The sequence below is a fragment of the Podarcis liolepis genome (assembly GCF_965112155.1).
Source record: "Podarcis liolepis genome assembly, chromosome: 2".
In the NCBI taxonomy this organism is placed as follows: Eukaryota; Metazoa; Chordata; class Lepidosauria; order Squamata; family Lacertidae; genus Podarcis; species Podarcis liolepis.
In genome coordinates this window covers 16,759,053-16,783,755 of record NC_139555.1, presented here as the reverse complement: position 1 = coordinate 16,783,755, position 24,703 = coordinate 16,759,053, and the positions used below count along the sequence as shown (strand labels likewise).

General features: G+C 44.2%; 1 protein-coding gene across 5 annotated transcripts in view; it reads right to left on the bottom strand.

Moving 5' to 3' along the window:
- Positions 1-1,924: 1,924 nt before the first annotated feature.
- The window catches only part of DIP2B (disco interacting protein 2 homolog B), a 187,092-nt gene continuing 164,313 nt past the window's right edge, over positions 1,925-24,703 (bottom strand). For all 5 annotated transcript variants that reach the window (XM_083489831.1, XM_083489834.1, XM_083489835.1 and 2 more), the window contains 16 exons: positions 24,416-24,617; positions 23,253-23,362; positions 21,708-21,788; positions 21,104-21,227; positions 19,458-19,579; positions 18,240-18,351; positions 17,337-17,446; positions 15,879-16,009; positions 14,488-14,656; positions 13,134-13,304; positions 12,096-12,157; positions 10,302-10,359; positions 9,520-9,594; positions 8,920-9,097; positions 7,491-7,614; positions 1,925-6,054 (listed from right to left, as the gene is read on the bottom strand). In XM_083489831.1, the coding sequence (XP_083345957.1) occupies positions 5,802-6,054; positions 7,491-7,614; positions 8,920-9,097; positions 9,520-9,594; positions 10,302-10,359; positions 12,096-12,157; positions 13,134-13,304; positions 14,488-14,656; positions 15,879-16,009; positions 17,337-17,446; positions 18,240-18,351; positions 19,458-19,579; positions 21,104-21,227; positions 21,708-21,788; positions 23,253-23,362; positions 24,416-24,617 (2,082 nt within the window). In that variant the 3' untranslated portion in view covers positions 1,925-5,801. The remainder of the gene's footprint in view (positions 6,055-7,490; positions 7,615-8,919; positions 9,098-9,519; positions 9,595-10,301; positions 10,360-12,095; positions 12,158-13,133; positions 13,305-14,487; positions 14,657-15,878; positions 16,010-17,336; positions 17,447-18,239; positions 18,352-19,457; positions 19,580-21,103; positions 21,228-21,707; positions 21,789-23,252; positions 23,363-24,415; positions 24,618-24,703) is intronic.

The following is a 24,703-nucleotide window of genomic DNA, read 5'->3' as shown; positions in this document are numbered from 1 at the left end:
ACGCCCGGCAGAGCTTCCGTGGCTTCCAATTGGCTGCAGGAGCTTCCTGCAGACAGTTGGAAGCCGCACTTTGGAAGTCGAATGGACTTCTGGAACGGATTCTGTTCGACTTCCAAGGTACGACTGTACCTAAACATCCTCAAGCTAAAAAGTACGGTAAACAGGAGCTTCTAAAGGTCATGTGGAATCTAGACCAGTCACTTTTTGTTAGTAGACCAGAACTCTTAGCAGAATAATCAAGTTATGCCTGAAAAGACAAACCTGCTTAACATCCTGATCTTGGACCACTGTTGCGATCATCATAATCCTGGTGGTGGTGGTGGTAGTAGTGGTGATCAGACATCATGAAGATTATTGCATTGCGCTTTGAGTAGAGCTACCTTTGAAAACTTCTGAACATACTGCTAGTATAGAATGCTGTTGATGGGGGCTTTTGTTTCCAGAGCATGGGCTCTGCATTGACTCCTGGTGTGCTTTTCAAAATGTGGATTTACCACCTTTAAACCCCTATAATCCTAACCTTTTTTTCATTTTGAGGGCCCCCTTGACCCAAACAGTTTGGGACCAGGATATTTTTAAGGACTGCTCATCTGCTGAGATATGGCAAGGGAGCCATATCCCAACTGCATAAGAAGTATACAGTAGTTGGTGGCACACAAGACAGGGCTTTTTCCTTCTTGTACTGACCCTCGCACTCCCTCCTCTGAAAGCGCCACTTAACCCCTTCTCTTTCATTTCACCCGAGGCTAGTGAAGATTACGTTTTTAGACAGTATATGGCGTAATCTGTATGGGTTTGGAGTGATTATCTGGCTTTTAAAATGTCTGCAGCTGCAGCGTGGTTATTGTTGTTACTTTGCTATTTGGAGGGGGGAGGATCCGTTGAAAAGCAAGTTGCAAAAGTAAGTCTACGGCTCCCTTGACCAACTACAGTGGTGCCCCGCAAGACGAATGCCTCGCAAGACGAAAAACTCGCTAGACGAAAGGGTTTCGCGGTTTTTGAGCTGCTTCACAAGACAAATTTCCCTATGGGCTTGCTTCGCAAGACGGAAATGTCTTGCAAGTTTGCCTTTTCTTTTTCTTAACACCGTTAATACAGTTGCGACTTGACTTCGAGGAGCATCTCATAGAACGCGGTGTGGTAGCCTTTTATGAGGTTTTTGGTGATTTTTGAAGCTTTTCCAAAACTTTTCCGACACCGTGCTTCGCAAGACGAAAAATTCGCTAGACGAAAAAACTCGCGGAAGGAATTAATTCCGTCTTGCGAGGCACCACTGTACATTCTTTCTGCGGCTCCACTTTGGCACCAGGCACTCAGCTCCCAGGCAGGCACTGCACACAGAAAGCACAAGAAATGCCAGTGCGACACCTGCTTGCCTGGTCTCCCTCACCAGCTTCTGGCAACCAGCACCCCCTGGCCAGTTCCAGAGGCACCATTCGCATGGGGAGCTTGTAGCCAGGTCTGCTGCAACAAACAGCTGTGCAAGCCTTTGGGAGGCAGAGACATGAGAGGGCATCAGAGGAGGGAGGGAAGGAAAGAGGGATGGGGGCCAATGTGGCTCGCAGCACCCCTGATTATCATTCAAGGCACCCCAGGGTGCCACGGCACACTGGTTGAAAACCACTGACCTAAACTATTGCACTAGCAGAAGCCAGTGTAACAATTGCCACTAGTGGGATGGGACTTTCTCCCATCTTTTCCTCCTGCACATCCTAACCCGTGTCCTCCCCAAATCTACCCTGGTCAGGAGAACCCCAGAATATGGCAGTGAAGGGAGAGGGAAGATCATTCCATCAGGCAGATGGAATGGCTCCAGATAGAACGATCTCCTTAGTGCTACGTTGAATGTAACCAAAAATGTACGGCACTCTTGAGCTTGAAGAAAGCATAGGATAAAATATTGGTAAGAATGTAATAAAATAAGTCAGGCATCATTATTTATTAACACAAGACAAAGGAGACACAATCAATGCGTTAATGGAACACTGTCCAGCCAGATGTTAAATTTTTAAAAAAAGTATATCTAAAACCTAATTTCAAATAAATAAAAAACTTTATACATAATTACAGTGTTGTAATTTGAATCTGACAATGGTAAACTTACTGACATCAACAAAAGGAAAAATGCCTTCAGGGCTAAAGACAATGAACATTGGTTTTTGTTTTGTTTTTTACAACCATATCTCCAGCACAGTAAAGCGCGGCCCATCATTCTTGACTACACAGTGGACTAAAATCAGAAAAGCAGTGTAAAATGAACATGGTTGGAATAGTAAGTACAGTTACAAACATAATTAACAAGAGCAGAAATCGTCTGAAAGTAAGACATGAGACATTTTTGTCATTAAGTTGTATGTTCATAGTAGTAAACCGACTCTCAAGATAACAGCTGTTCCAAATTGCTTCATAACCATGGAAATTGTCGAAAGCCCATTCTATTTAGGTTCACAATTGTCTGAGCTAATATGGAAATTCAACAAAAACTGGGCTGGCAACATTGGATTGCCCCATTGCATTCACTAGAAACCACCACCACCACATAGGTCAGTTATGGGGAGCCCACAGCTGTCTGGATGATGTTGGGACCACAACTAGAGCATTGGCCCTGCTGGCTGTTGCTGAAAGGAGTTGACGTCCAACAACCTCTGGAGTGCCTCATCCCTGACATGGGCAGTTATATGGAGGAGAACTAAGGGCAAACTAGCTCCAGATAGATCCCTTAGCAAAACCTATGGAGAAGTGTGTCTTTATTGAATTTCATTTTATAAGCTGCTCTATCTCATGTACTGATGGAGAACATGGAATAACATACCCAAAGCCACGCAGAGCAAATCAGTGTCACAGCTCAGATAAACATGACACTGATTCCACAGTCATTCCTTTGGAATCTCAGCCATTTTGTATAAGTTACCTGAAGGCAAACTATTATGCAGCACTGCGGAGGTCCCAGGCCTAAAAAGCAAAATTGAAATCCCAGGAGTATTAGGTCCTTTGAGAAGATAGCAATCTATGAAAATCACACACTAAGCATTTGTTTTCTTTCTGGTTAACAATCAGATCAAGGGTGAAAGTTATACTGGTGGAGACTGGTTAAGTTTCTTTCCTCCATAATTCAGAATACAGCTTAGTTCTTCCAGACTGGAAGTTCTAAAATGCCACTCTAGCAAGTTTATCTGTGCTGAACACAAAATTTCTATTATGCTACATCTCAGAAGAATTGATAGTGTAAGGGGTGTGGAAAGGTATCACATAGGTGTGGGGCGGAAACCCACCACAATTGTTGCCAAGGGAACACGCTACTGTTCCATTCAGTGGAAAGGCATTAAGACAGTGGTTTATTACAAAAAATGAGACCTCCTAAAAGCCAACATTGCAGTTAAGAATAAGGGCTGGGGTGCACAGGACATTTAGGCTGCAATCCTAAGCACACTTACAAGGGAGTAAGCCACAGTGGGACGTATTTTCAAGTAAACATGCATAGGATTGCACCTATGTTAGATGCTGAAGCCCATCTGTACTGTGTGGTTCACATGCTGAATGATAGCAAGTGTGTGTTTCTTATCCAAACCATTGCAAATGACACGCCAGAACTATTTCAGCATAGAGGGCTTTGTATTTATGTAGCAGCACCACACTGTGGAAATACTGATAAAGCAAAATATTAAAACCGTCTCTGCTATGAGCCAGTAGTTAATATTTCAGCAGTTTGAAGCAATGGACCTCCCCTTCTATCCTGTTCCTAGTTTTGCCATAATTCTTTGTTTTATGATACATCCCATCACCATTATGTGTGACCGTAGAAGATAACCGTAAATATTGTGTTAATATATTTAAAAGCTTTCTGTCTAAATATCAATACATCAGGTCATAAAAAGAACTATTTGAAAAGTTTGTACAGAAAGTTTTTCAAGTATACATTTGGAATTTGTTTTAAGGGATAGTTGTCAGAGCTGCACTTAATATAGCTGTTGTAGTTTAGGATTTAATCCAAGTTTATATCTCTCTTAAAAATGTCTAAAAACATTAACTTTGTTACAGGGTGGGTAAACAGATATTATTAAAATATTCTAACTATTTACACATAGACCACAAATGGCCCAAGAAGAGTTGTCACCATTTCTGGCATCTGCTTTCAGTGTTCTTTTAACAAACAGACAGAAGGGGAAGTGGGAAAGAATAGGCATAAGGGCACAACCACAAAAGTGAGGCTCTAAATAAAAAGACTGAAATCTTGCTTTTCCCAGCTCACTGAAGACAGGGGACTGCAAACCATTCCCAGACAATGGATGTTCCAGCACATTTTAAGGCATCTATTGTCATCAATTCTTTGAACGCTGGAAACTGATCAGTCACTTGGAGTAGAATAATCACAACAACATATGGAGAGGTATTTCCCCACTATTTCAACAGAATTGCAACTGTCCCTGCTTTGAAGACATTCTGCCAAAGCTCTTGTTTTGCAGTAACAAGTCTCACCCAGAAAGCAGCGCAAGCTTCAAGATAACGGGCAGGGCTTTTTTTCCAGTTTAAATGAAAGTCGCTCTGGCATTTGCACCTGTTACTATGCACAACCAAGGAAGGAAAAGAAGGAATCATGACTTGGACCATGAATTGAGTGGTTCTGATAAAACTGGTGACCTGCCTACACATCATTCATGACAAAGAGTATGCAGAGGCTATACAGGTTATATTAAACATTCCAGAGTTGCAGAATTTTTCTTGTTGTTTATAAAACGCTTTTAAAGCTTATGGAGGTCAGCCTCTTTTATAAACATGTGCCTTTAAAATATCAGTTTCTTCTACATGCTATGACATACTCTGGCCAGCAACTAAACAGTAAAAACTGAATGGACAACCTATCTGCATTGACTTTGGGTGGGGTTCACCTAAGGAGTCCGGTCAGTGCAAGCCCTGTGTGAGGGCTTCTACTTGCACACAACAGGGCTCCCCCCCCCCCCGAAATTTGCCTGTGGGAGGGGTATTGGGTGAACAGTGGGTGGCAGGAGGAGTGGAAGGATTGTTCCGTCTGGTTAACTGCAGGACTAGTGCCGACGGGACATTCGCCACAGCATGATGTTGAATTCCACCCAATACTGAAATCCTTAAAACAATGTCTACCTCATATGTCATTATCCGAGCCGATTTTCTAAATAAATGAATTATGCATATTATTATTTACATATTTAAAATATAGGCAAAATCCTTTTTTTTTTTTAATTCAAGAAGTATCTATACGAATAAGTAATTCTTCAGTTCAGTGGATTATTTGATTTGGTCATGGCACAATTTTAAGTAAGCAGTGTGATTCCCGTTATTAACAGACTACAGAATTAAGCTAACTTACAAGTTGCAAAGCACACTGTTCACCGGGGGGGGGGGGGGAGCTAGGAATGAGCAGGACTCACATGACCTGGTTCTTGCAGATTGTTATCTTAACTAAATAAACCCTCCCCTCGTATAATCCTAAAACAGTATTAGAAAAAATACAAATATATACAACAGATGAAAAAGTTTACACTACAGTAAAGGCCTTAGTAATTTGCTGTTTTCTCATGCAGGCCAGCTTCCCATTGTCTGTAAAGCCAACATCCTGCAATCCAAATGTTCTTCACTGGCTGCCATCTTCTGCCTTTCGAGAAGTCCATCGCTGCCAGCCCACGAGAGAGAAGACAGTAGGATAGCATGGTCCAGCTTCACAACGATAATCACTAATTGTTAACCAGGTTTTGTTTGTTTGTTTGCACATACTTCACTGGTCCTTGAATGCTTTGTAAACTGTACTATGCCCCACGGTCCCCAAATTACATATTGTAGGCTACGTAGATGGGATCCAGCTGATCAGCCAAGAAGCTGTCACGGAGGTGCATGCGCTGCTTCTCTCCTCTGGAGTTGATTGGAATCACCCCGGGATCAACCACTACCACAACTCCCACAATTAGATAATGTTCTTCCAAAACCACGTTGGTAACCAGAGGGACTAGATCGAGGGCCTCCTGCTCACAGCCACATAGCTCCACAACCACCACAAGCAAGTTGGTCCACGTGAATACGGCACTGGGAGGAAAGTTAAGAGATCCACAATTTATTATACACATTTACAGGAACAAAGTTTACACGTCTATTGTAAGGCTTCCACTGTGTCAGGTTTTGCCAGTGAACATAAGGTTCCCCAGCCTTAAATTGTGCCACTGATAAATGCATCTACAGTGGTACCTCGGGTTAAGAACTTAATTCATTCCGGTGGTCCGTTCTTAACCTGAAACTGTTCTTAACCTGAAGCACCACTTTAGCTAATGGGGCCTCCCGCTGCCGGCGCGCCGCTGCTGCGCGATTTCTGTTCTCATCCTGAAGCAAAGTTCTTAACCCAAGGTAATATTTCTGGGTTAGCAGAGTCTGTAACCTGAAGCGTCTGTAACCTGAAGCGTATGTAACCCAAGGTACCACTGTACACTTAAAAAACATTGCACCTTTGGAATATGTTGCCCTTTATTTTCCAGCAACTAGATCTTGATATGCTTTTTTCTCTTAGGAGCCCTTTATGTGGCCCAAACTATCACCAAATCTTTGGATACAAGTCTATGCATCCTCTGAAGACAACAATTTGAATGCTTCCTCGTTTCATTTAGTGAACCAAATTTAAAATTCAAAGTTCACCATGCATTAAAAGGTAAAGGTAAAGGACCCCTGACAGTTAAGTCCAGTCGCGAATGACTCTGGGGTTGCAGTGCTCATCTCGCTTTACAGGCTGAGGGAGCTGATGTTTGTCTGCAAACAGTTTTTCCAGGTCATGTGGCCAGCATGACTAAGTCGCTTCTGGTGAAACCAGAGCAGCGCACAGAAACGCCATTTACCTTCCCGCTGGAGCGGTACCTATTTATCTACTTGCACTTTGACGTGCTTTCGAACTGCTAGGTTGGCAGGAGCTGGGACTGAGCAACGGGAGCTCACCCCATCGCAGGGATTCAAACTGCCAACCTTCCGATTGGCAAATCCTAGGCTCAGTGGTTTAGACCACAGCGCCACCCGTGTCCCTACACCATGCATTACAAGGGGGGAAATGCACTCACAACGTGCTTTAAATGGACACCTGAAAATGTTAAGGGTGAATGCAGCTAACAGGAATCTGAAAACATGTGTATAATACAAGTATTCCCCTTAGGGAGATGGGATTGACTGTCACTCTTTGACCAGTATATGTTCTGTGGCATACTTGTGTAACATGTGAAATGGACCTTAATGTTTTGCAGTACATTGCATACCAGCACTGAAGAGAGAATGTTTGGAGTTGTCATCCAAAGCTCAAAACTAATATTAGCCTCAGCTTAATAGGTCCCAGTGTGTAGATGGAACAGCCAAGAATCCAGATTGCTATGATCCTGCTGTTACAATTGGTGCCCTTGTGTTATACTTCCAAACCTTTACCTTAACAATAATGCATTTTCATTTCAATATTTTGGGGGGGACGGGACACAAGCTTCAGAGTGCCTTACCATTCAGCAATGCTCCTGTGCGTCCGAGAAACTGAGGTCTCTATGTCAATTGGATGATAGCGCAAGCCCCGTAGTTCAAGAGTTTCGTCCAATGCCCCTACGATATACAGTGCATCATGGCGTTCTGGGGAGGAAAGAATAAATATTATATGTACAAATTCTTTAAAATGGAGTTAGTAAGTGATTGTGAGGGTAGCAAAAATGCCCTCAATAATTACATATGAGACAATATGTACATTATAAAGTGAACTAATAATTTAAAAACGTCACCTCTCCCCCCAAAAAAAATTATAAATGAAAAAAAGTGAGGCAGTTCTGTTAGAAATAAGCAATAAAAGATTTGCCCTCTGTTGTAATGGTGGGCATGGGTGTAGCCGGGGGGGGGGGCAGCTGCCACCTTTAGATCAAGTAAAACAATAGAAATACTTAACTGACCAATCACGTTGGTTCTGCCCCAACGAAAGTCCTGCCCCCTTAACAATAATCCTGGCTACACCCGTGGTGGTAGGGACCCTCAAGGCCTCTCTATCTGGCTTCTGGATTCCACCCCCTGCCCTTCTCTACCCTCCTTGTGGTTTTTTGTCTAGCTGGAAAGGGTCCTTAAACCGCCGTAATGCCTCTTTGCTTGCTTGGATGGAGAAGGGTATGCGTGTGCAGAAACTACTGATTTCTGCACAGCTGTAGCCTGCTGTAGAAAAAAGGTATGGGTCACATCCATTGCTCCACCCCCTTTGGGTCTCTGGCCTCAGTTACCAATCACAAGCAATGCCCAGAAAGTGGCCCTTGGGCTGAAAAGTGTTTTCCTCCTCTGCCCTACCCCCCTGCTATAATATGACCCCTGACCATTAGGTCCAGTCGTGACCGACTCTGGGGTTGCGGCACTAATCTCGCTTTATTGGCTGAGGGAGCCGGCGTACAGCTTCCGGGTCATGTGGCCAGCATGACCAAGCCGCTTTTGGCGAACCAGAGCAGGGCACGGAAACACCGTTTACCTTCCCGCCAGAGTGGTACCTATTTATCTACTTGCACTTTGATGTGCTTTCAAACTGCTAGGTTGGCAGGATCAGGGACCGGCAACGGAAGCTCACCCCGTTGTGGGGATTCGAACCGCCGACCTTCTGATCGGCAAATCATAGGCTCTGTGGTTTAACCCACAGCACCACCCGTGTCCCAAGTGCCACCCCCCCCCCTAAATACCAATAGCTAAGAAAGAAGCTACACAGTATATATATATTTTTAGATCACATTATTCCATGCAATTGGGAACGTCCTTGCAAGAAAAACAGGCACATGTTCTGAAAAAAAAAATACAAACGAATTCAGGGATAAACTAGCTGCAAAATGTCCCCGTCCCCCCAAAGCTATCTGCACACTGCAATCCAAAGTTTATGAACCTTCTCCCAAGGGGAAAAGGACTGTCTTGTCCTACCTCCACTGGCTGCTGTGAGCTCAGTTCGGCGTACAAATCCAAGGTACCCTGTTCGTGCCCAGAGAGTCTGGGCAGCGTCACCAAAGCTCAGGCGGGTGTTGAAATGATCTGCTTGGAGGGTTTCATTATCATAGATTGTGTAGTAACCACTGGCAGTGTGGGGGCTATTCACCCAGATCTGCAAAGTTGAGAAACACAGAACTTGATACTTAAAGGAGATCAAACAAAGACATGTCTTGCAATAAAACAGGCTGAAGTGAAAGGAAAGAGCTAAAATACAAATGCACACTTGACCTGCAAAACCCTTTAAATTCAAACCTGCCAAATTGTATAGGTGTTCTTTGGAACGCAGCTTCATTCAGAATGGATGCAATTTTCTAAAACGTATTTACTACTTTGATTTGAGATTCAAAAGATGCTCACATGCAAACTCAGCCAGCTGAACAAAACACTTGCCTTTAACACTGGTATGCAAATTTTCAGCTTGCAAATCTGAAATGATCAACTGAAATGATCAACTGAACACCCTTGTGAAACAAAAAGGAGCTCTTCTAGACTGAACTGGATCAAATACATACATAAAACAAAGGCAGAAAATACCTCTCCAAGGTGAGAATCCCCAACTGGTCCTTTGGTCTCAGGATTAACAATTATCACCTTGACCCCGGGCAGTATCTAAGAGAGATGAAAAGTAGGGTTGAAAATTGGCTTCCGTATTAGTGACTCAGGTTTTACAAATCTGTCTTCAATTTTTCAGGGTATGATGCAGCTCTGATGCCCACAATTATAATGTAAGCAATTAGAATAGGGCATTTTATAGCAAAGAAGAGGTATATTTCATTAGGATAACCAGTGGCGTAGCATGGGTTGTCAGCACCCGGGGCAAGGCAAGTAATTTGCGCCCCCTAACCCGTGGATTTGCGCCCCCTAACCCTAACCCCCAGATGTTGCCCCCGATGCGGCCGGCCCCCCCTGCACCCCCCACGCTACGCCGCTGAGGATAACTATTGTTGCCCACCTGACACCAGCTGTCTACTCAGGTGAAAAACACACAGAGAGAAGCCCTATTCTAAATGTAACTCAGAAACATTACTTCAGCCGGTCTAATTCATATGTTAAAAAATCTTCAGTACAAGCTACAATAAATGTAATGTGTCAAGTGGCACCAAAAGGATAACTTTCAGGCCCAGATACACCAAATCTGTGAAACAACCTTTTTGATAACACAGAGAGGAGTTTGTTTAAAAGTTCTCTATCACATGCAATTAAAGCCTGAATTTGTTCCATTGTCCCCTTATTCTACAGGCATGCAGGAAACATTTCTCAAGGACCCAGAACTGTCTGGTTGCGTGGCAAGAACTCACAAACAGATGTGACATTACCTTGCCTGACTCTGAGAGAAGCAGGCTCTGTGGAGCACCTCTTTCAACTAACCGCACTCTGGAGAAAGAGATGGAATAATTTCTTTAATGCATGTGTTTGTAGTTTAGTAAATAAATGATAAAAGCACCCTTCCAGTAAGGTTGCCACCTGTCCTGTATAATACAGGATTGTTCCATATTTCAATGTAAAATGTTATGTCTTGTATTGATACAGTTTGTCCTGTAAGTACAGTTTGTCTGTCTGGACAGTCAAATTTGCAAATTCGTGGGTGGGTGTGCGTGCCTGTGTATGACAAATTCCAGAGAGGCGATCCTGTTAGGCTGCAATAGATTGTAATGGATTGCTTTGAAGTCACTTCAGCACCAGATTGGGGGGGGGGATCTCCCCCTACCACACCACCCCGTCCTGCCCTGTATATTGTTAGAAGAAAGGTGGCAACCCTACCTTCCAGTATTCCAAGCATAAAGTGAAGTTCAACATTATGCTATTACATTATGCATAAGTATATCAGCTTCCCAGACAGAACATGCCCCCTCCCTCTTGCACTGTGTACTTTTCTGGGGGGGTTGGATGGAGGGCAGAAGAGCTGGGTGGACCTCTGCCATGTAAGCAGAAGCTCTTGCACAGAACTTCTGATGACAGGGTTTGTAGGTGAATGCTGCCCAGAGCTTTCTTCCAGTTCAGATTCAAGCCATGCCATCGTGTGTGTGTGTGTGTGTGTGTGTGTGTGTGTGTGTGTGTGTGTAAATGAATCAATCACAGTCCAGCACCCAAGACCTAAAGAGCAGCCACTTCTGAACAATAGTTTCTGATGCCTATGGAGCAAACGAGGGAGGGAAAGGCTGGTAAGACAGCATTAGCTGGACTACTTGGAACCAGAACACTGCGGATTAGGGCAAATGGAAACGGCAGCCTGGTTAGCAAGTCCCACAAAAGCTGCTAGCCTGCAAAACATTTAACTCTTATGAATAAAAAGCAGGCAAGTAAAAAACAGTGCAGGCTAGACTAGAAATACAGCTTAATGGCAGAGAAGACGTGAAGCACACTCTGTCTCCTGTTTCATGGACCGCTCCACTTGTCCATGCCTTTTCCGGTGTGTTTCTACTTTGCTTCCTATACAGCAAGGAAGGGAAAGTGGAAACACACCAGAGTTTGCAAAAGAAAAACTGAGCACCTTTGCCAGCTCGCTCGGCTTCTTTGCTGTTCACAGGGGAAGGGGCTTCCTTTCCCTCAAGGCCAGCATGAAAGCCAAGCAAACTGGCTAAAGGAGGGACAGGCTGCTCTGTTCCTCTTTTGCCAGCCCACACACTCACCTGCAGGGAATTCCATGCACCTGCCTGCGTGGAATTCCTGGTCATCAAGACCAACCAGGGAAGCGGGTAAATAAAAAAAACTGGCAGAGGAGATTCACTATTTGGTTTTTGTAATACTGTACTGTAACTTTTTGGGGGAGGGAGGGTGAAGTTCTTCAGATATGGGATGTTAAATACTATGGAGTTGGTGGAGACACTGGTGAATAATTGACTTTAGGCAAAGAATGAGAACAACTGTCTGTGAATGATTTTTGTGTGTGTGTGGTTTCTTCTACCCAGCTTCTCGCCCTTCCTCTCCTTTTCAGAGGCCTTGCACTCTCTCCAAACTGCTTGCCATTACCTTATAGAAGGTAAACACCAGCTTGTTCAAATTCAGTGGTGTTTTCACAAATCTGAGAAATCACTGTGCATCTGCATCATCAATCTTGGTTACAGAATAACAACATAAAACAAATACATAAATAAATATAGTAGTAGTACCTGTCATGTCTTAAGGATTTCAGATCCACGTACACCGTGGTAGGATCAGGCCCTGAGGTTCCCTAAAACATTAACAGAGGTTATTTTTATGTGTATTTAGTTCCTACTCCTAATGAGACAAATAATAATTAGAAGCTCTTCTGTGGATGATCAAATGCCTAAGGCTCAGAGTGCATGTATTGAGCAAGGAATAGTTTCTGCTGGAAACATAAGAATATATGGAAGACTTTCCACCACTTCTGACTAACGCTACAATCCCCATTTTTCTCAGTCCACAGAAGGATAGACAAGCAACAGAGAGCAGCCCTTTCTCGTGTATAAATATGTGTGTCTGTGTCTGTGTGTGACACACATTGGCATATAAGAAAAGATCACATGGATTTTCATCTGTTACTGGTCACCCGCTTCCTTCTGTATGTATTTATGTATTGCAAGCCGCCGAGAGTGGCTGGGGAAACCCAGCCAGATGGGCAGGGTATAAATAATAAAATTATTATTACAGTCATACCTTGGTTCTCAAATGGAATCCGTTCTGGAAGTCCGCTCAACTTCCGAAAACGTTCAGAAACCAAGGCGCAGCTTCCAGTTGGCTGCAGGAGCCTCCTGCACTCAGTCGGAAGCTGCAGAAACCACGTAGGACGTTCAGCTTTCCAAAAATGCTCGCAAACTGGCACACTTACTTCCAGGCTTGTGGCATTCAGGAGCCAAAATGTTTTAGTCACAAGGAGTTTGAGAACCAAGATACAACTGTATTATTATTATTATTATTATTGACTGATAAAAACCTTTCTTCTCCTTCGAGCAAATGCGATCTCTTGAATTGTTCAGCAGTGTAAGTGGATGTAACTGTTTGTGCTCACAGCAGGAAAAACAGCTCTTAGATTATAAAACAATCTAAGGTGTCGAGAGGTCAGTGAAAATAGCGGTGTAAATCAGAACAAAGCGTCCTTCAAAGGCTGGATTTGCAGGTTGGGAATACATCGACTGTGCAGGGCCCCCTGAAACCCAATAAGGAAACCAACAAGGCTTCACTGTTACCTGTAAACAGATAGCAACATTGACTCTTGACCCAAAAGTGGTGCTGACTGCTCGAGGTGAGAGGCCAATGTCCTTGAAGAGCTTGGAGAAGGACTGAGTAAGGGCAATACGTGGACGCTCTTCTGCCACAACCACACAGGTCCGGACACCAGACAGGTTAATGCCTCTTGCCTGCCAACACACACAATGAAACTAGTTAGCTTCTAATAGGCAAAACAAGGGCAATGTTAGCCAGTCCTCCATTTAGCACCCCGGTTTTGTAGCCTGCAATGCATAATTAGGTTCTCTGTTATGCTATCACTGTTTCCTGATCACTAGGAAATCACTGGCGCAGCAATATCTGTTTAATACTCCTGATCTACTCCTTTAGAAATGTAAGGACAAAATGTACCAGTGTTACCCTTCCCATAGAACCTGTAGTTTTTAGGCAGATATGGGAGTCCAGGGCACATTCGGCATTTTATGGCAGAAGAGAAAAAACCTCAAAGGATCAAAAGATATGAACTGTATTCAAAGAGTCAGATCAGTATGTACCATCAGGGTTGCTGGGTAATCATTAAAACAATATGCATTTTGTGCAAATGGCAAGATATCCATCTGGTCACACTAACATAGCAAAAAGAAAAAGTTCTAACAATGGGGTCCAATGACTCACCCTTCCCAACTCACCATTGACAAAAATCCAGTTGACACCAAAGAGTGCAGGTCAAGCCTGAATACTGGCCTCATTTGTACAGAACACACTAAGTAATGCTAAGAAGCAAATCATTGGCTGCTGAGATTTTCCTGATCCCACCCCAGCAGAAATCTTACTAGTTTTGTTTGATGAACCAACTGGCTATAACAGGTAATAAATAATCTTGCGCCAGAGGACTGAACGAGCAGCATCTGCTACTTTTAAATGCAAAATCTACCATGCTGCTCCATTTTACTCACAAATTCAAGAGTAGTGATTCTGCCTTCTGAGCAACATTCCCTTGCCACTATCTTTTTTGAGTTAGATACTGTACTCTATTTATTTAAAATATTTATCAAGTGCACTTTTCCACAGATTTAAACTAAACTGGCAGTACACCAGGAACACAAACGAATAGCAGAGCTCTTGTGCAGCTTCTTCATTCATTTCGATGGTGCTTATGCAGAATAATTTCTCAGTTGATTGTGCTCAATGTTTCTAAACTGAATTTCAAAGATGCCTACACCAGATAGCCAGATAAACCTTAAGAAAAAAAGCTCCTTACAAAAGGAAGATATCCAAATTTTCAATTGTGACAGTCTGAAAACCAGAATGTGTTTTTTTAAAATGGAAACAAATTCCCACCAATACCTACTGTAACATGCTTGAGCTTCTTACCTTTAAAACATCAACCTGATTCCCAAGCCCCTTTGTACACATGTCCATGACCGAGTAGGAACAGAAAGTGTCCCGTATTTTATACTGGCTTACAGTGGAGAGCCACAGAAAAAGGTTGGATTCCAGCTCCATAGGAGGAATTAAGATGGATTGATGACCAGAGTACACACTGCCAAGGAAGATCACAGACAAGAGAATATATATCAGTTTTTGGAAGTGGATGGAGTCCATTCACTTGGCACTGCCTAACCTGTTCTCCTGATGGTGACTTCGGTGCTCACATGCAAACCACCACCACCCCCAGCCCCCACTGGTATCTAAATCCAAGCAAATTCCAGGCTTATTGGCACACAGCAGCTGTTGAGACAGATCATTATTAGCTGGGAGTTGTTGTGATTGTTCAAACCATTAACCATAGAAGCATCAGTGGCTCTTATACGGCATTTATTTATAAGATCTATTTATATAAATTTTAACCTTGCTGCATAGCTCCACAGAGGCCCTTGGCCATGTTGTATCTGATCTCAGTATTACCTAGGGATTTCTGGAGCTCAGCTGTTTGCACTGCTGCAGGGGACAGGGTATTGCAGGTTCGTGGATCATGAATGTATCGGGTAAGTGAGTCACCAAATGTAGGTCTCAGGCTTAGAATAGCTCGTGAACAACTAAAATGAATTTTTCTGTGTGTATCCGGAAGGCTGCATTTAAATTAAATTATTTGTACTAGATAAACATCATCTCCATACAGACATATAATCCCCAAGGGGAAAGTGTCAACACATAGGATATAAAGGGGGGAAAGATTTTGACTCTGCACAGTTTCGATATATTGAGCAGACTCTGTCAATCTTAATAGCCCAAAGACAAATGTTAAGACATCTAGCTGATGAAATTTGCTTGCTGTTTACACCTGGCTCATGTGAACTGGATTCACTTCACAGAAACCCCCAGATGTTCCAATCAGACCCTTTGAACAGACAAAGACCAGTGTTCCTGTTTACACCAGCCAATGACCATTCCCCTGCAAGTTTAGCCGTTTTTCTAACTCAGCGGTTGGCAACCTAAGGCCCAAGGGCCACAAGTGGCCCATGGGGGTTGTTTAACCAGCCCATGGACCCCTGCTGCCCGCTTGGTCAGCTCCCGTGCATCGTGCTAAACCGGCATGGAGCAGAGCAGGGACCGCCTTCCGCAATGCTGGCTGGCTTCCCATTGGCTGCAGGAAGCTCCTCCTCCGCATGCTTCCTCCGCACCAGAAGGAGCGCCAGAAATAGTGTGTGTGTGTGTGTGCATGTGCGTGCGCTCCAGCCCACCGCGGTGTCTGCGGGACCGTGAACTGGCCAAAGCCACAAAAACTTTGCTGACCCGTGTTCTAACTGCATCCTGGTTCCTACCTGCAAAGGCACCAAAGTGCAAAGCCAAGCCCACAATAGGGATCTAAACAGATGGCAATCTGACGTGAGGAGTATAGTTCACACTGGAGTTTTATGGCTCTGCAGAGGGCGCTGACTGCTGCATGGGACATCTGGAAAAAGGGAGAGGGGTTAGTGAATCCAAGTGGCACAATAGCAAGAAACTGATAAATACAACCTTACATGTATGCCCATGAGAAACCACATTGTGAGGTTAAGCGATGCTGATTATTTAAAGCATTAGTTTAACTATTTCACTAAATCAGGAAAGCAAGCCCAGAATCATTCCTTAGTATAGATTGGTGCTGCTTTCTTCATAGCAGCATCAAGAGCTTCTTGCGTCCATCATAGACACCCTTGTTAAGAAAGGCAGGAAAGGATTACTGTCCTCACAGTATGAACAAGTTCACAGGGGGGGAAACGGAGCTCATGGAGACAAAGGACTTTTGCCCAGCCTTGCACAGGCAGTCTGTGGCTGAGCAAGAAATCCAAGCTTTAATATGTTCTCCCAATTCTCAGACTACTGAGATGCTGTTGCTCTCCCACAGCCCAGGATGCCAAATGCTTTGCAAAGGCTAATGGTGACCATCTCACTGCACAATGTGCCACAGGAATAGTCCATGGCATCAGACAGGTCCACTCTAACATCAACACTGCTCAGTTCTATCACATTCACAGCCCAACAGGACAATGATAAAAATCCACCAACAGCATACAAATCAATATGGCTAACCTGATCCAAAACACCCACCCACCTCACTCACTCACACATGAAAACAAAGACCACCACAGCCAACCACAAATGAACAGCCACACCCCAGGCCAACCCCAACCTCTCTCACCACCAAAGGAACACAAGTGAACAGCAGAGAACCTGCACAAGCAACGTTGACACAAAACCCCACATATATTAAGTAAAATAGAAACATCACCACCTGACCCCACCCCCACTCATCTTTTCCCCCTCCACCTCTTTTCCCCTATTCTTCCTAATATCTCAACAAATGAAACTGATTTCTAAAAAACCCCCACAAAAGTTACATGGGGGAAAAATACGAGAGAGAGAGAGACATTGCACATACCTTTGTAAATCAAGAAAATCTTTAATAAATGCTGCAGTGTGGTTTGGTTTTGTCCCTGCTGAGCCAGGGATCAGGCAGCAGTAAACCGCTGGCAAGCCTGGCACAAAAGGAAACCTATCCTATGCATGCATGCCACAAACTCCTGTGTGGTCTAAGCTCTTTCTAATTTCATTTAAACCACTGGAACACCAGGAACATCACTAAAATTATTGACTGAGGTATGGTGCTAAGTAACATGCCAGTCCAATGTATTCCTAATCTTGCAGCCAAAGATGTGAAAGCCCCTAAGGTACATCTAGGGCTCAGGCTATAGAACAGGAGCCCAAACACAAAACCGACTAGTGAGACGCTACTGTACCTTCACTCCTGTAAGCATCCCTGTTGTGGAAACACTGAAATCCAGGTATGCCAACATTTCTGGAGTTGGTGGTTTATAGACCTGAGGTAGCCGCTTCCTGGGCAAATCATCTGGAGCAGATAAAAAAATGAAAGTGATTAATTTTGTATGTGGTCTTTAAAAATGAGCTTCTCTGGGGAACAAAGCAAGCAGGAGATGCTGGAATGCAACAGAACTACCTTTGGCAACACATTTACAAGGTAGTCTCTTTGTTTTCCAAATAAATTACCGTATTTTTCGCTCTATAACACGCACCCGACCATAACACGCACGTAGTTTTTAGAGGAGGAAAATCCGTAGGCATGCCACCCGTAGGCATTCCCTCCATAACACGCACAGACATTTCCCCTTACTTTCTAGGAGGAAAAAAGTGAGTGTTATGGTGCAAAAAATACGGTACAACCGGGACCTGTTTACATATTTTCTAAAAACAATTTGCCTAAGAAAAGGAGAATGCCCACATCATACAAGAAGCCAATCGGCTCAATTTTTAAGATGACCTATGAGGACACACACATACACATCACCAGGTGGGCGGAGAAGTATCTGATTACTCCGAACTTAATCTGATTTCATTAATCAGCCTATTCGTTTTAAGTAAACAGAATGTCATGCAGTACTTTGCAAGGAAATATGGGCTACAAGCAGATGACCAATGATTTTCTATCATTTGAGAACCTTGCTAAGGTGTGAAATCAGATTTGGACTTGTATTTTGAAGGCGACAGTAAGCAACTGGAGACTTTAAATGGCTTCTCTTCTCTGTGAATGCTCAACAATTGTCGTATTGGTGAGAAATCCCTCTCCTCTATGAATATGGCTAGCAAGTAACTAGAACAGCTGGACAGACCAGTAGCTCTCTTACCTGTATCAATGATGGTTGGCCAGGTTTTCACATCAACAGCAGATGCTGCCTCTCTGGATCTCAGTAGCCTCATCAAGGTCTGACTTGTAAGGATACAGGCAGCTTTGCTAACCTAAAACACATTGAACAAGTGACTGCTTTGAGGAAGCAAACAAAGAATTAGCAAACACAGACTACCATAAACTAACCTGAGATTTAAGAGCTTGTAAACTAAGGAACTTGGTTGCATTTGAAACCACCACCTATTAGTATAGTGTTTCTTTGAGTGTTCAAAGTGCTTTACACAGTGTGTCATGCAAACCAGGCCAGGGCAAGCCAAACGTTAGTTAAGTGAGACTGTCTTTGTATATTGTCCAAACCAGGACCTGTGCTTAAGCTCTCTCCTCACTAACCAAGAGCTGTAACCACGAGTCCCAGTTGGGACAACAGGCTGAGCTCAGCATGGCACAGCAGCGGAAAGGATCGCAGAGGAGCAGGGCAGTCTCACTAAGCTAATATTTGGCTTAGTGCGTTGTGTGAATGAGGCCATTATCCCAGTATTCCTTAATGGAATCCTGCACAGTATCTCATTATTATTAACCCCCTATTAAAGGGTTTTTTTTGGGGGGGGGGCAATGCTGAGAGACAGCAGTGTGCCTAACCCAGTGAGTCTGTGGCTGAACTGAGGTTTGAATCTGGAACTCACCAGCCCACAGGTCACAGTCTGAGTTTCATGTCCAGTATCTTAAGTTTCATGGACTTAAATGTTTCATGTTTTTCCTGCCCAGCTTTGACCTTACACTGAGAAGCATCCAGCCCTTTTGCTACTTTGTATTTTACAAGAATCGGCAACCACAGAAGGGCTATTGTACTAGCATGAAACAGAATACCACATTCTAGTGCAACAGAATACATTAGAATGCAATGGTGTTCTTGTTCAGCTTAAGTGTGAAGGACAAGAGCAAGGTGAATGCACAATGTGACCTGGAACATAAAAGGGAAACTAGCTGGCAAGATGCAAACTGTTCCCACTCATTTAATGTTCTGTGAATTAGCAGGAAGCGACAAGGTATTTCCACCGCATTCCACTGGTAACAGCATAACAAACATAGAAAATATTTTTCCACGGGATTAACAACACTCTCTACCAGCTAACGTTCAAGAAACAGCTATTTCATTACTCTGAGATAAAAGGCCAACATTTGGATGTAAACGGCTTTCAAGCTTTTTGCTACTCACATCTACAATCATCCGCACGGTGGGCAAAGTGGCAGTGAGATTCTGAGCGTGTGGAGGCCGGACAGTCACAGGGATACAACCAGCATACAAGCAGCCATAAAATGCTGCAATGAGCTCGATGCCTGCAAGAACACAGGAAGATATAGCAGAGAAGTAGCTCAACATCCTTCACCTGCTGTCCAGATTTTCTGCTGCAATGAGCTCCTTAAAGATCGGCAGGGACTGGCAGGATGCTGACAAGCGTGAGGCAGGGGAAGTGGGGTTGGAGTCTGACTTGGGAGAATGCAGGCAGCGGTTTGTGGGTGCCTGTACCAGCCAGGAGGCAAGAATCGGAGGCAAGAGGAAGCTTCAGAGTTGGAAGAGGAGTCAGGCAAGGCAAGTGAAGAACCAGGGGCTTCCCCACCCTCTTCTACACCACTGTCTTGAGAACCAGGAGAGAATTTAAGCAGGAAGAGCAGAGGAGGCTTCCTTGTAGGCCTAGTCTCTGGCTACATGAGCGCAGCCCGTTGTGGGAAGGTACATAAACCGGTGCAAGGGGAGCGATTCCCAGTTGCTGCAACTGCTCCATAGAGTGTGGACTTTGGGAGAAGCTGCCTAGATGCTAGATTGGTTTGTGTATGTATCCAGAGCTGTAGAAGCGGCTGTGTTATCTCTGATGATAAAGAGTGAACTCTCTGCCATGTGCATTCCTTTGGCTGGAAGCGCCCTTGAAAAAGAGTCACAGCTCTGGAGGGCAAAACACTCCTCACCCACAGCTCAAGCTGGAAATGCAAGCCACGGAGGAAAACTGGTGACAGCAGACCAGACAAGGCAAGAGAGAAATTTTAAGAGGAGCTGCCATGAAGACCCATTCCTAATTTACACTAGGAATGCAGTAAAAACTTGTTGAGTGAATCACTACACAAAATAATCTGGCAAAGCAAGGGAGAACGAAATGCAGCAGATCTAGACTGGGATCACCAATATGATTATTTGTCACAGTGAAAAGCAGTATTAAGCCACACTGGGGGAAAAGGCCACTTTTTGGATTCTCACTCCAAGATTATGCCTATCGAAGCTAAGCATCTATTTGGCAGAAGCCCCAGAAAACTTTGCTGATTGGGAGGCATGGAGATTCAGAAGCCAGAAAGGGGTGCAAGCAGGGAAATGAAACAGAGGACTGAAAATCATTAAAATACCCATTGTCCAAATTACCACTGAACTTCCCAAATGTATAAAACATCATCTCCTGGGCCTAAACTTGTTGAGAAATGAAAACAGAACATTATTTGACCTGAGTTGAAGTGCAAACAAAAAGATCCCCTCGATCATTCTTTTCCTCTTTCTCTCTTTCTTTTATTAAAAAAATTAGTTTTTATTACAGATTTTCTTTGTTTACAAAAGTATGTGCATCCTCTCTTTCTTCAGGTTGTGTTTTCTACATATCAGTTACATTTGTTGCACTCTTCTCATCACTTGAAGCAGAGTTCCTGTTACAATTCACATGATCTTCCCCACATTTGAATTTGCTATACCAGACACCTCAATTTTGCACATCGTAATGCACTCCTTACATTCCAGGGCACAGCAAAGCTTTGGCGTTTAGAGATAACAGGATGTACTGAATTCTGTGAAACTCCACACCAACAACCCCAGGCATTGCTTACCAGGAGGATAGAGCAGAACCACGTTATCACCGGCATTGAGGTGTCCCTTTTCATACAGAATCGATGCGATTCGCTCAGCTCGCTTGTGCAGCTGCAGGCAGGTGGCTGTACAGACAGGGGCCCCCTGGAAGAGACAGAAAGAAACATCCTCTAAACAAATGCATGGTGCTTGAAGAGAGTGCTTTGGAAACATATCTGAACAAATACAGGCTGGTCTCTGGAGGATCACTCTCTCAATTCACTTAAACTGCAATGTGCAAAGAGTCTTGGGGGAATGATGCTTTTATTAACACAGCCCCATGACTGGGCAAATGATGACTGTTACACGCTCAAAGGATGCATGGAAACCTCCTGGTTTCTATCTCTGATTATCATGATTTAAACTTATCATGAACCCATCCTCTTCCATTATGTGACTAACCGTCTGAGCCCAGCAAATGCATTGACCTCAGCTGACATGGCACACAACCCTTAAGCCTGAACACACACCCCAAAACGTGGAAGAAGCACGTATCAACTGTGCCCCTACTCTACAGGGAGTACAAGGCACATAAAAGTTTGCTAAATGCATTATTTGTACGTTATCAGACCCCCCCATCCCTACCTTTGCATTGAGCAGGAGGAAAAGCATGTGCTCGGGCGTTGCTTGTGCTCTCCACTGGAGCACCTCAGACAGGAATTGATGCTGCAAAGAAAAGAAACTGTTAAGCTGCAAAGGCAACCTCAAGATGTGACAGGGCACTGGTGCAAAGAGGGAGGTGGTCCTTCGTAGATCAGCCCAGGCTTCTTTGATATAGGACACCCATTGGATGGGAACGGAGAGGCAGAACAATGCTGTTTTAGGTGTGCGGTGGGAGATCCCAGAGGGGTGACTGTGGGGCCAGTCTAGGTGGGACTACCTGGGGTTCACACTGAACAGACGTCTGGCAAGTATGCAGAGGAAACAGAGGCAGAAGAGACTTTGATTTAAGCAGCTTAAGGAAGCCACAGGGAACTGGGCCAATGTGTGGTTACCTTTTTTGTTTAATAGCTCTGCAGTGTGGCAAGGGCAAAAGTGCCAAGTGTCAAAGCAGTTATGATCCTAACTAGAGATGGGAAGGCCTGGAAAAAACAACAACAGGATTTCCCCCGTTTTTTTCAAAAACCATTTTTTCTGTTTGGTTTTGTCAGATGGCAGTGGTGGTTGCTCGTGAGTAACCAGCCAGGACTCAGACCTGTCTTTTACAGGTTTTATTTTGGTGCAAACTATTTACAGTGCAGAGCCACAAGTTCATGACTGCCTCAATCGCTAGCAGAATCCGGGAGTGGTTGTCTCCTGGAACTCCCCCAACATAAAAGTCTCGTTACTCCCAGCCTTTTCCTTCCCTCTTTGCGCTTTAGACCTCTACGCAGGGTGGGCGATGGAAGGGGTGTGCTTCCCTCCTGGCCGGCTTGGCCAGGAGCGGTGCTGAGGCTCCCTGCAACATCCTCTGGTCCTTTTCCCTCTTCCCCACTGGAGGTGAGGCTTTCCTCATCACCGGAAGAGGAACTGCTTCGCAAGATTTTCAGAGGCTCCCTGTAACACAACTGCCCCTCTGTTTCCCGCCCCTGTTCCGATGGCAGTTCCCTGACAGGTTTGCCCGAATCTTTTCCGGTTTTTCCCCAGGTCTTCCCATCTCTAATCCTAACCCTCTTCCCAAAATTATGTAAAACTCTGGATAGCTCAGTTGGTTAGTATGTGGTGCTGATGATGCCAATTATGCCCATATGGGACAGCTGCATATCCCTGCATTGCAGGGGTTTGAACTAGAGGATCCTGATGGTTTCTTCCAACTCTGCAATTCTCTGATTCTCTCCCCTCTCTCAAAGACAGAGCATGCTCTGCTGCAGGATACAGCTCCTGCTTAGACTAGGCCTGTAGCCACCTGGCCAGGCAAACCAGCAATTACCTCTGGGCAAACCAGAGTGATAAATGGCTCTCCTGACTCTTTAGGATTTAATGGGCAGGAGAAAAGCACGTGCATACAAATCATCACCGTGATGCTGTTTTCCACTTGGGGCGCTAGCCTGCAAACACTTTTGTTTGTCAAGGCCAAGAAAGCAGCTGTGCATAAGATCGCCCGGTTCCAATCCAGGAAGCAGGTTTGTATCACACGCAACAGAAGCTCACCTTTCTCACCAAATCGTTCTCTTCTATCTGTCCAAGGTCTCTCCCAGAGGCCTGTGCAATGCGCTTCCCTGCAACCAGGTTCCCCACCATCACAGAGGCGGGGCCGACACCTGTTGGCAGCAGCAAACACTTGGTAAAGGAAGGCAAAAACCACACAGTTGTGTACAAAAGCAGTATGGGAGGAAGGGAACTAAATTAGGCACCACCCTGGTAAGAGGATTCCAAGAATAAGGCATGAGACTGAGCCTTACGGGGGAGGAAACCACAGCAGATACGTTTAAAAAACCCCTAAAACAATGCAAAATAGACACACAGGGCAAAGATCCATTTATGCTGCTGGGAAAGCCTGTCAAAACAAAAATATCTTCAATTTCTTCTAGGAAGTGCAGATAATGAGTGCCTGTTGTACTCAACAGCAACACTACTGCACAGAACATATGCAGCCACACTGAAAGCCCTGCTCCAGGTTACTGCAGAACAGGTTTCTGAGATCTTTTAATTACTTCATGAAAAATAAATTGTGTTCATTTCAGAGTATTCATTCTATAGATTTTTTGGGTGGGGGGGCACCATCCCATCCCTGTGTTCTGTCCCAAATAAAGTTCCATCCGTTAATTTTCTTGAAAAGAAGTTATAAGGCCTTCCTGGTCACATGAACAGTATCAGTGAAGGGATTTCAGCCAAGAATAAGCTTCCGGTCCAATTAGACTGCAGTGCTAAACACAACTTCCTAACTAAGTCCCATTGAACTCAACGAGGCTTACTTCTGAGTAAACGTTTATAGGACTGTGTTGCTAGTGTGGATTTTTTTTTTTTAAAAGAACCAGGGCCCTGCGGGACTTGACATCTTTCCGCAGGGCCTGCAAGACAGAGCTGTTCCACCAGGCCTTTGGCCAGGGCACAGCCTGACTCCCTCCCTCGGCAATCTTCGCAGAGCTCTGGCCTAATGGTTGCCAGTGGCTTGAATTAATTAATTTTATAATGAATGATTTTAGAGTGTTGTTTATGCTGTACTTTTGTACTGTTTTATTGTTGTTAGCCGCCCTGAGCCCGGCTTCGGGTGGGGAGGGCGGGATATAAATAAAATTTATTATTATTATTATTATTATTATTATTATTATTATTATTATTATTATTACTGTCGTGTTTTCTCATACAGTTACCTGGTTGTTTTTGCCTGGGTTTTGGCAGATTAGTCACACACGTGTGCGGGCACATGAGAATGTTGCATGGGTGCAGTGACCCCTCCAGGAAGTGCTGTTTGGTCTGAGATATATGGATCCCTCCCAGAGGAGTTTTTGGCAAAGTATTGGCTGGAACAAGAGCGAGGCAATATACTCCCACTTGGTGAATGCTGTCGATCGCCTAGGAATAAGAAAACAAGAGAATGACTTTCCAGCGCAGCTGAGCTGTGAATCGTTTCAATTCATTATCTGGGCGGCTCAAGAAGA